General features: G+C 42.3%; 3 protein-coding genes across 3 annotated transcripts; 1 reads left to right on the top strand and 2 right to left on the bottom strand.

Annotated features, from left to right (window-relative positions):
* Positions 1-82: 82 nt before the first annotated feature.
* LOC143184775 (uncharacterized) lies at positions 83-3,386 on the bottom strand. The gene is made up of 9 exons (XM_076387236.1): positions 3,223-3,386; positions 3,022-3,096; positions 2,432-2,705; positions 2,089-2,362; positions 1,826-2,020; positions 1,184-1,747; positions 829-1,098; positions 542-754; positions 83-459 (listed from the first exon to the last, which is right to left on the bottom strand). The coding sequence occupies exons 1-9, from the start codon at positions 3,251-3,253 to the stop codon at positions 277-279; spliced, it is 2,079 nt and encodes a 692-aa protein (XP_076243351.1). The 5' UTR covers positions 3,254-3,386; the 3' UTR covers positions 83-276.
* A 117-nt stretch (positions 3,387-3,503) lies between these two features.
* Positions 3,504-5,237, top strand: Fs(2)ltopp43 (female sterile (2) ltoPP43). Its single transcript, XM_076387264.1, has 3 exons — positions 3,504-3,766; positions 3,847-4,107; positions 4,321-5,237. The coding sequence occupies exons 1-3, from the start codon at positions 3,599-3,601 to the stop codon at positions 4,786-4,788; spliced, it is 897 nt and encodes a 298-aa protein (XP_076243379.1). The 5' UTR covers positions 3,504-3,598; the 3' UTR covers positions 4,789-5,237.
* A 1,308-nt stretch (positions 5,238-6,545) lies between these two features.
* Ush (Zinc finger protein ush) lies at positions 6,546-10,200 on the bottom strand. Its single transcript, XM_076387262.1, has 6 exons — positions 9,883-10,200; positions 8,639-9,355; positions 8,087-8,489; positions 7,705-7,963; positions 7,403-7,636; positions 6,546-7,170 (listed from the first exon to the last, which is right to left on the bottom strand). The coding sequence occupies exons 1-6, from the start codon at positions 10,187-10,189 to the stop codon at positions 6,730-6,732; spliced, it is 2,361 nt and encodes a 786-aa protein (XP_076243377.1). The 5' UTR covers positions 10,190-10,200; the 3' UTR covers positions 6,546-6,729.
* Positions 10,201-13,085: the final 2,885 nt, after the last annotated feature.

Genomic DNA, 13,085 nt, shown 5'->3' with positions numbered 1-13,085 from the left:
TTTTCTTTTTCTCTTCTAATATAATATCCATAAAATCTATGCGATCTAAGGGAGGCGACATTAAAAATACTTAAGATAGATATAAGTTACTTATATTAATATATTTTATAATACAATTATCACAGATATGTAAACTACAAAATATTATATGCTATTATAAAATGCAACTTGCAGTTTTGCCAATGATCCCATTGCACGTACTATACGACGACTTATCTACAACCTAGACTATATTATGTATAATTTAAATACAATTAAAAAATATATTTAAAAACTCTATTCGCCTGTCTGTTGTACTGAATATATATCAGTGTTGCGTTTGATTTCATTGTCCAACGGATCAGATCTAATAAATACTTCGATCGCTGATCCGATCTCTTTTGATGCAGAAATATTCTCTATTTTTTTGGTACACGTTTCGTTTTTATAGTCATCAGACTTTAATGTTTCGGAGGTAATCTGAAACCCCCAAAGAAAAGACAACTTAAATACTGTAAGCTTATACTTAATAATAATTAGATTAAATATGCAATGTAATTACTTTTCTTTGTATTTCATCAGCCTTAAATTTCTCTAGTTTGTCCTTATCAGCGAGTCCAATTGCAGTCTTTGATGACGTTTGTCTCTTTGGAGTAGGTTTCCTTGGTTTAAATGATCCAGAAGCTTTCTTAGGTAACTGTGAACTCGTATGCTTTTTACTCTCGTTTGACTGGTCACAGTTGTGAGTCAGTAACTGCTCCTTAGTTTTAAACGTCTGTAACGAATAATTTAGAAGCATAAGTTCCCACTTAATTCTCGCTTATCGTTTCGTTTGAACATAACACTTACATGTGAACAAATTTCGCATTTTAAACTATGCTTATTCATTTCGTGATGCTTAAGAGCTTGTGCCCGATGGAAATTACGATTACAATGACTACAACTAAATCTTTTGATATTGCTGTGCGTCAAAAGATGACGCTTTAATTTATCAGGTCGCGAGAACTCGCTCATGCATCCTAAGTAACCTCTGAAGGGACACTTTAATCTCTTTGTCAAATCGTGAATCAGCATATGCCGACCTAAACGATCTTTTCGTTTGAATCTAGCTGGACAATGCTACAATAGAAAAAAAACGAAAAGAAATTATACAGAAAACGTGACGGAATTTTACGATTTTTAAGCTAATCGTAAAATTACTCACTGGACAGAGAAATGGCGTTTCCTCGCTATGTATCAACTTATGATTAGCTAAATATTGCTCTGTTTTGAAGGCTTTCCCGCAGTCTTCGCAGGCGAATCGTGCGGACGAGGCGTGCGTTTTCAAATGACGTCGTAAAAATCGTTCGATCAAGAAGCTTTTGCCACAATGTAGACAGGCGTAATCGTGCGTCGTGGTTTCCGTGTGATGTTGCAGAGCCTCCAGATTCGAAAAGGAGGACTTGCAAACAGAGCAGCAATAATATTTCTCTGTTGTTTTCTGTTTTTGGACGGAGTGGGCGTATTGATGGAGCCCAAGATCAGACAGAGTATTAAATACTTCACCGCACACGTGACAACGATACTCCGATCTCTTGTGGCTGCGAGTATGCTCTAAGAAATCTTCAAGTTCGGAAAACATCATACTACAGCTACTTTGCACACATTTGTACACTTTCAGTGCTAAGTGAGAGACTATAAGGTGGCCCTTTAGAGCTTTGTACGAATCGAATATCTCTTTGCAAAACTGACAATGATAGGTACGGTCTATGCTGCCGTCCGGTGGTGCCTAACAATGGTGATGGACTATTAAGAAAAACGTATGCAGAGGAGAATTATAAGTTTTTACAGAAAAATTGCTAAATACCTCGGGTGGTAAAGAATGTATAGCGGTACCAGGCCATACTTTATGCGACGACATATGTTTTTTCACGTTGGACTTTTGCGCGAATGCACGTCCACATACTACGCACTGATATGGTTTTTCCCCTGTGTGAGAACGCTCGTGTTGCTGCCAGTAAAATTTCTTTGCAAACTGTTTGTCGCAGTAACCACACTTGTACTGTAATAAAACACTTGAATGAAAAATACAGAACACTTTAAATTTCATTACATTGTACAAATACATACCTTTAAATTTTGTGTTTGATTAGTCATAGGCTCAGATTCTGTTATTGGATTTTCTGTTACTGACATATCAATGTTCTCTGCATCATTGATACTCTGCTCTTGAGACATATCGCTTTGCAGAACTTGAGGTACTTCATTTGAATCATCTTTCATTGGTTCTGTATCAGTTGGAATAGTGGAATTTTCAAAAGTATCCAAACCATCTGAATTTAATATAATTGGAACACTAAATGTGGAATCTGTTGTAAAATAACTAGCACCTTCTTGGTCCATGCTGTAATAAATGTATTTGTTAAAGAATAATTTCAGGAACATAATAAGTATTTAATCAGTTATAGCAAACCTAAATAGCATGTCTGACTCTTCGAGTATGATTGGCTCATTAAGTTGATCATTTTGAACAAATGTTTCTTGTGGATTATATTGAGATGTATCTTGACCATGATCTTCTGCATGAACATTTTGGCTTTCATCGCTTACCAAAAACTGACTTAAATCTATTGTTTGTTCCTGTGTCTTTTGGTGCGTCCTTTTGTGCAATACAAACATGTGTAATGATGTAAATTGGCTTTTGCATTTCCCGCATTGAAATATATCTTCTTCATCCTGATCAATTGCTGAATTCAAAATATAAAAATGATCATTAAAAAAGTCATGTCAATGTTTATGTATTATTATGTTCACTGTGGTTTACATGTAAAAATGTACCACAGATGTTATAAGATATGTAGATATGTGTCTTGGCACTAGGCAATAAGTTGTATTTTTCTATTGCAGTGAACATGTTAATATAATTAGAAGCTTATGTAAAATAATAAGTGCATTATTAAATTACGCGTTTCTTTGGCACTATATATTTAAATAAGTGATAAAGCTTGAAAAATACGTAAAAATTAATCGACAATAATCGTGTTAATTTAGCAAAGAACCCACCTGATTGTTCAACTTCAGTTATCAGAGTCTGGGACTCCAATAAAGATTGCACAGAAGGACTATCAAGTGATACGCCTATAAAAGTACGAAACATGGTAAAAATAAATGTACAAAATACTATCTGAATTCTGTTTCAGAAAGGAAGATAAATAGGATACTTATTGGTTAACCCCACCTATTTCTATGATGGAAAAGTTTTACCTGTTAAAGCGTCGAAAATAGATTGCGCCATAGTTTGCGAAAATATTAACGCTTCATTTTAAGCAGAATCGATGATCAGGCTTTCATGAGGTATTTAATGTGAAGAAAACGAGGAAATACCAAGTCGAAAACATACCGAGAATTTCTACACCCTGGCAGCGTTGTTGCTGACCAGGCCAGCGAATGATAATCGATATGTCGACTGCTGCGAAAAACGATTCTAACCTCAAAATTAGAAATCCTGCACAGTGGTGCCAATTTCAAACAAACCAGTAGAATAGGTAGGTTAGGCGAAAGACGCAGAGTGTTCGATTGCCTCCGAAAAGATCGTATGTGTTTTTCTTTGGTGCACTTTTAAAAGAGGAAAATTAGAGAAATGGCAGCAGTATTGCGTGTAAAACGTAGGTACGAAGATGAGCCCTCAAATGCACTAGTAATTGCATGTAAGCGACGTAAAACTGCGGAAAATGACGAAGTCGAAGAATCAGCTGCGTTCGATCCTCTAACCACTGTTTTCAAATTTGCTGGGACTGTTAAGAATCAGGTAAAATTTAATGAATTTTCCTCATAATAAATACAAATCAGGAAAATAAGATAATCATGTATTTTTTGTTTCTGCAATAGGAAGATAATGTCGTTGAACATTTGATTCAAACTTTGGGGAAAGACGAGTTAAAAGCGAATTACAAAAAACATCCTGTGGATATATTAAATAAAATTCGAGAAAAAACGAAACAAACTTCAGTGGAGAATCGTTACAAAGTAGTCAATTGCGTTAGGTCTTTGGATAACTCCAATGTTGAAGAATTTGAAGAGAAAGTGACATTGATAGACGTGGAAGATTCTATATCATGTGCCAATGGGAAAGAACATTCTACAAAACAGGTAGATATGCTTTTCTATGTACTTATTACACCAAGGTAGCATTAGTGAGTGTTCAAATACAGATTTCGAATTCAGAGGACTGAAATAAATATATCTAGTTAAATCCAATCACTTCTACGCTAACTACATTTAGTACATTCTTTACTTTGATTTCGGGTGTATATATGTCTGTTTTGTGGTCACAAGCTGATGATTCTATCAACATTTTTGCAGGATGAGAGTTACGTCTATGATTTATACTATGGACAAACTGAGAATGAAGTGAACATAGAGGATATGGTATCTGTACATCCTTTTGAACAAGAATTAGTTTACGACACCTATAGAGATAATGGATATTCCGAAGTTGAATGTGAGTCGGAAGATTCGAATTCAGAATCAAACTGGAGGAATGATTACCCTGATTCAGATCATTCAGAGGGATCAATTGATGACGAAGACATGAGAGAAGCTATTATGAAGATGAAAGTGGAAGAAGGCTCCGATTTATCTAGTGAAGATGATTTTGTGTATGCAATTGATGAGGATGATGTGGAAGCTTATGGTTATAAATATGCAAAATATAAGGCAAAAATGAAGAAAGAACTAGATGAAGATGATAGCAATCTTAGTGAATATAGTGGAGAATATATAGAGGAGGAACCAGATGAGGAGAATGATTCATATAGGGATAGTGATTAATATTAAAGTTCAAAGTAATCTTGAATATAAGTTTAACTTTTAGAAGTATGAAATGGCAGAGATCAGTTGTACATAAATTCTTATCTGCTGGATAAAAATGTACAGATGAACAGTGAATCTAGTACAGTTACGTTTTTACTATGATTATTTTTGTAATGACTTCACTTTCCATACTATTTAAAGCAATTTAATTAGACGAAGAAACATGTACCGTTTTATTAAAATTGTTTTCCAAACATGAACTAAATGAATTTCAATTATCCTTTTCATTATATACAAGCAAGAGTCGTAAAGATCTTAAAATTTTATTAATTTCTATATATTTATTACATATTTATATAGATATATCCTTCGTGTAAAATTCATCTATCAAAATAAAAACAGTAAAAGTAAACCTAATGACAGAGGAAGGTGTATAGGTATTTAGAAAAAGAACTGTTTCCGACGATATATGGCATATAATAATATACCAGATTTATAATGTATAACAAATGGTTGGAAGTATTGGATAGAGATTTACAAGTTTGTCTGTTAGCAATAAAGTACCTTCTTCGTGATGTGTTATCAAATCTTCTGCACTTTATTTTAAATGGAATATCTCGAATCCTGGTTTCATTTAAACAGCAATTAGCTAAGTGTACAGGCCCGTAAATAACGTAACAATTACTTTATAAAAGTATCCGCGAATGTTTCGCGTTCATCTGGCTAAGCTACGTCGTCGAAATACGTAAATAATTGTACATAACTGAGATTTTTTAAAAACGTTGTCGTTCGACTCTGGTTTTGAACAGCGACAACGAGCAGATTTGACGTTCTTGTTTCTTAATTTTTCTTATCGTCGAAACTCGCACGTTGGGAAAAAGTTGATGCCTTTAACGAACTCGTTATATGATATGAATAGTACGCTGCGTATACGTGTAACACTGGCCTTAATTCTAATTTTTACATGTTTCACGCGCTCCCAACGAATCGTTACTTGCTCATAAGTACACGCGATGCTTTTGATTGATACGTACGAAGCAAATGCGTTGGTAAAGATCCAATTTACATACCGAATCGTAAACTCTTAGCTGAAGAATACTAAGGAACTTCAATTCCTTCACTCTGCGAATAATATGAGGAATTTTGTATTCCTGCAACAGGAAGCGACCCCAAATTCTTTCCCTTATGGCAGTCTGGATACATTTATCAACGTACTCGCTCCATCGAAAGTACACGAGCGCGGTTTATGGACATGAAAACCTTTTCATTCATATTTATAATATATTAATTGTCATATTGCAACTTAGCGTTTTCACAAGCTGAGATTGGTATCATTCAGGAATAATTAAAACTATCGTTCCGTAATACTCTACTCGTCTACTGTACAACATTTTACACTCATTCATTTATTTATCGTAATTCCTTAGGTATGACGATTAATTAGTTACAGCTACGAGATTATTGAAGAGTCATGAGATTGCACACCTTTTGTAGATCAGCTCGATCGTGGGCATTCGAGACCAACTGCACCCTTTGCTCGTGCTCATTCTCAACCACGATCCTTCATGCGCAGGACGTGTGTCTCATTCGGCAGCCTCACTTTGGTATTATACTCCATTTTATCTCTCTCCTTGCTTATCCTTACCTTTGCCAAGGTAATCCAAAGCGAATCATACCAAACGCCCACCGCACGATCATCTAAAACGTCACCCTTACTAACTTCTACTTTTCCGCAACTCCGTGATCACTCATACGTATGTACACACGTCGGATAAATCAGCTTATAAGTACAAACAATTCCCTGGATCAACAGAAATCACACAACAGTAGTCAACTAAATCGGATAGTCGGTAAGTATACATATATATATGTATATATATATTTTTTGTATAAACTGGCAACAATTAACAGTCCCGTTGGCGACATCACCGCAGGCGAGATGCTTCGACCTGAGAGTTCTTAGAGTACCGACGCTTCAGTCCTACCGCTTGGAGGGGTCGTGGCGTGACTGCTCGAATTATTATTATTATTGTTATTGTTATTGTTGTTACTCGCCTCGCCGGCGTGACTCGAGCAGTAAAACTTTTTGTGAGCTATGAAGGTGCTCAGGTAATTGAAACTGATGTCGCACGACCGACAATAACGCGGCCCGCTTTTATTGGGGTCGAGACTTTCCTCTGGAGGCGGGGTGTCCTCGCGTTCTTGCTTTACCTTGCTCGTCACTGTCGGAGGTAGCGGTGGCGGCGGCGGCGGCGGGGGTGGCTGAGGACTCTTTCGAACCTCGGTCTTACCATTTACCTGCACCTCTCCAGGTATTTCTTCGGGCGTGGTCGCGGGGGCGGGCTCTGGAGTTGGGAGGACTGTTTCGTCATCCAGCACGCATGTTATGTAATTTTCCTCCTAAAAAGTAAAAAAATAAAATAGAAAAAAGCATCTAAAAGTTAATACAAACAGAATGACTTTATATAAATACAGGGTGGTTGGCTAAGGGTGGTTAAGGCTAAGGCTAAGGGTTGGCTAAGCTATTATTCTTGGTTTGTGTATCCTCTAGTCAAACACCCTATACTTTAACTTCTGAAGACTTCAGTATATTAAGATCATATTCTTACATCATCAACGATTGATTTCTCACCTGCAGATCAGCCCCCCGTTTCTCAAAGTGCATCTTGATATGCGTTCTCATACCACGCAACGTGTTTCCCTTGTAGCGACAGATTGTACACCTGAATGCCTTCACGCCCTGATGAGCGTCCATGTGACGCTGCGCAGCTCCTGCTGTTGGGCTGACTGCACCGCACACAGGACACCTCCAGCCACCAGTGGGTCCACTGGTGCAAGTGTGTGTGCCTCCAGGTTCGATTATAGCCTAAGTAGAAGAAAATGATCAATATGTCCTAGTTTCTGCTGTAAGATTATGGAGTGAACCAAACTCACTTTGCATTTGGTGCATCTTGAATGATGCTCCTGAGGTTCCGGCCTCTTGGGACAGTAGAATGCCTGATGAGCTACCAGATTGTCCATAGAAGCGAACTTAATGCCACACGCAGCGCAGATTAACTGGACCAAAGGAGGCGATGGCGTGCCAGGTGGAGGAGGACTGTTACTGACTGTGGTTTCTCTCGCTTGGCAATAATGTTTTTTGTGTGCGACGAAGTTCTCGTGACGACAGAAGACTATGTTGCACTCTTTGCACCTGAAAATTCGAGATATGTACATACTTATATAGAACTTCTACTAACAAAGGTTCTTAATATAAAAGAGTTTCTGATAATCCAACTCTTTTAGAGAGACATTCCATCACAAAATCGCTACTCACCTAGAGACACCCTGCTTAACAAGAACCCCAGGAACTGGCGGGGGTGGCAACTCAGCCAGTCTCAGAGCGAGTTCCGTCGGGGGTGGCACAACAGTTCCAGCTGCTGTTGGAGCAGCACCGATGGACCTCGCTCTAGGACTACCGCTTCCCCTGGATCTCGGGCTACCAGGTGGCGGAGGCAGAGAGGATGGCGCAGGTGATACCCTGTTTTCCTTCTCATCCTGGTGAGCTGGGGACTTCCGAACACTTAAATCAAGAGGTGCCGAGCCTGGCGGTGATGTAGACGACGCCACGATCGACGCAGGCGTCGTTGGCTTGTTTGCTGCTCGGAGAACTGGTGGAGGCTCAACCACAGTGTTCTGTGGAGTAGTAGCTAAGCCTCTGGTCATTGGCTGAAGGTGACCTAAAAGCAAGGGGACACGTTAGAGATAAATTCTATAAAAGGCAAACATCTACTAGTATCACTAAAGCCTATTTCTGACTAGTCAAGTTACTTGAATTCTAATCTGAACACGGCTTAACTCATCATAAAAACAACATTCAACTACAAACCATTTGGCAGAAGGAAGCACGCAGTGTCAGGTGCAGGCAGAGTCGGCGCAGCCAGGACACTGGCTCCACGGAATAAAGAGTACGGCACGATGAGAATAGGATTCGTAGGCAGTGCCAGGCAAGGCTGCGGCGGCGGGGAATCCCCAGGACTGGCGCTGGTCGGCGGCGACGTCTTCACCGACGAAGAAGTCGCGCTGGCCGCGGGTGGCGTGTCCTTGACCACGTGCCTGGTGCTGCAATAGTGAGTCTTGTGGGCTCTGTAGGTCTTCAGCGAGCTGAATCTGATGTCGCAGTTTCTGCAGTATCTCTCCGCCTCCTCGTTCAGCGAGCCGTTGGAGGCGGTCGTCGCGCCACTTCCGGGCGTGGTTGTCGCGGTTGGCGCCGCGGGTATCGTCGGCGGCGCCGGCGACGCCGCGTGCATCCTCATGTGTCTGTTCAGGGAGACCTTCTTGTCTGCGCTGTACGAGCAATGGGGACAGGCGTACGCCTTCCTCACTTCGAACTTGTTCGACTTCTCCTCGTCCTCGTCGTTCGTGGTGTCCTCCTCGAGTCGCGGCCGATGGGCGCAGTAGAAGGTGCGGTGCGCCTCCAGAGTGCTCGCCGAGCTGAAGCGGATGCCGCAGGGTGGACAGAACAGAGGGGCTGGCCTGGCTGGCTCCACGGTGATGGTCTCCTTGCCGTCGGTTGGCAGCACGAACAACCGACCTGACGCGATTGCTGAAAGGTTTGTTAATGAGTTACTTTGAGACGTATAGGGTACTGCAGATGTGTACATAACTGTGTACATGTAGACTGTAGGACCTCGATCAATCGTTTTTAATATGAGACTTAAACCTGAAATCCTCTTCTAAGGACTGGTTTTATTAATTTTGGTAGATGAATATTGAATCATATTTCAAGTTTCAGTCGATATTTTACTGTACTCTGCTCTTATTATCGTTAATACATTTGAGACTAGTAGTATATTTTGTCAAGACTGTTCTCAGCGATCAAGAACAGTCTTCTAAGTATAAAAATGGTTCAAATGTTGTATCCTCGACTGATGAGGAAAGCAGTCCCTAGATCCAATAGATTGGACATTGGCCTTCAATGTGTCAAGTTGAATAGACGTAAGTAACTCTAAATAAAAGGACTGAGAATAAATAAGACTCTGTTCATCAAGGTTCTACTGTTTACCTAACCCGTGAGTCTTTAATTTTAGAGTACTGAATAAAACGAAAGTAAGCTTCGAGGACCATTCTTACCATTTTGAAGTCCAGCAGGTAGTGGTGGCACAGGATTCGGCGGCGAGGTATTCTCTGGTTTGACAGTGAGCGCGGCCACGGCGGCGGGTCGAAGAGCGGGATCCGTCGCCAGACTAGCATTGAGTCTCAGTCTTGGTGCTGCTTCGTCGTCGAGCTTCAGCTTCTTCTCTGAAGGCGGTTCGTCCGCGTTCGACCGCCTCGAGGAGTCCTCCGAGTCTCTCCTGCAAACAGACTCCCTTCTCCGAGTCGAGGAGGACGAAGAGGACGACGATCTCGGTTGACAGTCTTCCTCTTTGACCACCACCATGCTTGACTCCTCGTCAGTGTCTTTGGGACTCGATTCCCGCGTTTGATTGCGCTTCGAGGGTGCATGTCGGTCTCTCAAGCTTCTAGCAACCTGGAATTTGATATTAGGTAGTCAGTATTAAAGAACTTTGGTAAATGCTCGATGTTTAGAATGAGGTAGTATTTATTATACCTCGATATCTTCGGTAAGACTAGCCAGACGCTTTCTAGCGTCCTCGGAGAGCACGCTGAGCCTCAGTCTGATATCCTCAGCCGCTGAATTGACGATGGCAACCGAGGGAGGAGGATTCAGTGCTGGTGGCGGTGGCAGACTCAGATCCTCTTCAGCCACAGGCGCGATGGGGCTGGAAACCGCCGATCCGCCACCCTCCACGCCACTGCTCACCGAGGGTGTCTTCTCCGAGTCGCTCCATTCCTCATCCTCCCCTGAAACGAGCAAACCATATTAGAAACATTTCGTACAAATCCAAGCATAAATCCATTTACACCCCTCAATAGACCAATTCTCCATTAAAAGAAAAAGAACAAAGCTTGGTATTATATTTTAGTTATTGCAGTTTGTGAATCTTCTTCCTACATTTCCCAAAGTTTCTCCATGGGTGATCCACAGTCTCTCGCGAAACAACCATAGCCCAGGGATTCACGTGGCAGGCACCGATGGCCAGCACGTAGCCGGAAGTCGAAGCCAGCGCGGGAAGGAACAGCAGAAGCAAAAAAGCTAGGACACGCACGTTCTACGATGCGTCCCTATGGCCGTTCGGCTCCCTAATGGTCGCTCGCCACGCCAGCCTTTGCGTACCCTCTGTTCCCTTCTCCCTGACCTTCCTGCCACCTATCTCTCTCTATTCATCTATCTATCCCCCTACCAGGGCCACCCCACTCGGCTGCACCCTTCGCGCGCCACTCGGATCCCCACCACCGTTCGAAGAGCGGCGTGGCGGGTCGACGCCAAAGGGGCTGTTCTCCTATCGAAATCTCGGCTCGATGGTAGGGTTGTTTGGGTTACTTGGCCACTCAGCCTCCTGTGAAATCGCCCCGTCTTTCCTCGAACTCTTCGGGAACACGGAATCTCTGCTCCATCGGTCGGCAAGATTTCGATGACTGATGGAGATCTTATCTGTCTCTTATCTGCCTTTCAGAGATCGAATCTTCGGGGCGTCTGGCACAGAGCAGGGGCTCGGTTAAGTGGAATTGCGCACTGTAGACCATGTGGTTCTTTGTGAGTTAACATGCTTTCGGAGCTTTGTAACTTTCGTCAGATCTTTCAGTTGTGTCAAACCTTGAAATAAGTGAGTGACCCCACTTTGGTATGCCAAGGGCTGAAACAAGTACAGTGTTCTCAACAAACAGAGCAGTAGAATTTCCATTTCTCCACACAGAGTGCGTGCAAAGTAGTCGATCTGCCTCACCGAAGAAACATTCCATCGCCAGCTAAGAGGACACCCCTATCCTCCTCAATCTTCCTCCTGCCGCGCAGATCTCGAGGATATCCGCGACAGTTCAACGTCCAGGTGGGATGTCCTCGAAATCGAGACGACACGCGTATCAGCAGTCGAATTACCCGGATGCTTTAATTGCCTCCTTGGGCGAGGCTGACAGAGGCTGGCGGAGCGAGAAGGGCGAAGGGGATGAGGCGAGATGCCGAGGGAGATTGGGCAAAGGGTTGCAGCGCACTTCTAGGCTATCCTGCCCTCGCATCTACAGCTCAGTCGTGTTCCTTCTGGCTCTCTGTAAATAAGCGGTCATCGATGGATCGGCAGCAGGCCTCGCCAGCACCACGTTCCTCTTGTCCCCTTCGTTCTTTTTCGCCTTCTCTCTTTTCTAATGCTATCTCCTCCGCTGCCTATTTCTTCGTCTCCTCCACGCTCCCTAGGCACCCGATCCCGCGAGCATTCTTAATTGCACGCGCGTACAAGCTACCTGGGACCGAGGGAGAGCCTCGTTGTAGATGTAGACGCGAGCTTTCGCGCGATAAGTCTGATCAAAATTATTAGTGGCTGAGTTAGTGACTCGTGCACACATATAAGTTCAAGTTCTTTACAAATTTCTATTGCAGCTACACCCTCATATTTTGGGGTAGGTACTATCAAATTGAAACTATATTCCTATGTATACGTACGCTAGCGATTGGAGATAAGCTACAAGCTCACTGAGCACAGAGACACATTTCGTTCTAAGCTCGTTACAGTGCTCAGTACCTGCTCATTTTAATCTACCAATACAAATGATATGATCTGAGAAATGTACCTGCTATATATACCTCTCGTTACAAGCTCGTCTCTAGTAAATTGCGAGGCCATAGCGAGAATACATTGTGCTGGTTATTCGCCTTCTGCCTTTCATTCTCGTTGCCCTCTCCGAGCATTCTTAATTGCGCGTGCATGCAAACGTTCCCGATTGAGAGGGCTGCACTTTACTCGCGCGCGCAACCACCTACAACAGCCCACCGTCGCAACCACCTCCAGGTGCTGAGGGTGTAATATATCTCGAAAAGAAGAGGTGGAGGGTGGGGGGAACACGGCCGCCATTAACATATCCGCGAGCTGATAAGCCTTTCTCAGAACCGATACCGCGCCCGTGTACACCTTCGGCCAGCGCTTTATACGAGAAACGAACAGCCGCGTGAGAAACGAAGTTCGGAAGCTCTCCTCTCTCTGCTCTCAGCTTTTTCCGATTCTCTTCGTTGGTCGTTTTTACTGCTTCAGTCGCTGCGTTTGCTGTAAGCTCCTCGCTACCCTTACTTTTCTACAGATACTTTCTTTTTTTAGAAGCATTCTGATTGTTTGACAATTTCGTCTCTGATAAAATGTCTGATAAATAAAAGCTGCATAATTGATGCATAAATTAACCTCGAAAGCTTTCTAGCTTTTAACTCTTTATAAACTTGTTCCTTTTAA

This window comes from Calliopsis andreniformis, chromosome 10, assembly GCF_051401765.1.
Source record: "Calliopsis andreniformis isolate RMS-2024a chromosome 10, iyCalAndr_principal, whole genome shotgun sequence".
Classification (NCBI taxonomy): Eukaryota; Metazoa; Arthropoda; class Insecta; order Hymenoptera; family Andrenidae; genus Calliopsis; species Calliopsis andreniformis.
This window is presented reverse-complemented; position numbering and strand designations above follow the sequence as displayed.

Coding starts and splice junctions, on each gene's coding strand:
- LOC143184775 (XM_076387236.1), bottom strand. CDS start 3,253: ATGGCGCAATCTATTTTCGACGCTTTAACAG. Junction 1,748..1,825: donor TACATTCTTTACCACCCGAG/GTATTTAGCAAT, acceptor CACCATTGTTAG/GCACCACCGGACGGCAGCAT. Junction 460..541: donor CTGATGAAATACAAAGAAAA/GTAATTACATTG, acceptor TGGGGGTTTCAG/ATTACCTCCGAAACATTAAA.
- Ush (XM_076387262.1), bottom strand. CDS start 10,189: ATGGTGGTGGTCAAAGAGGAAGACTGTCAACCGAGATCGTCGTCCTCT. Junction 7,964..8,086: donor GTTAAGCAGGGTGTCTCTAG/GTGAGTAGCGAT, acceptor TCGAATTTTCAG/GTGCAAAGAGTGCAACATAG. Junction 7,171..7,402: donor AACGGGGGGCTGATCTGCAG/GTGAGAAATCAA, acceptor TTTACTTTTTAG/GAGGAAAATTACATAACATG.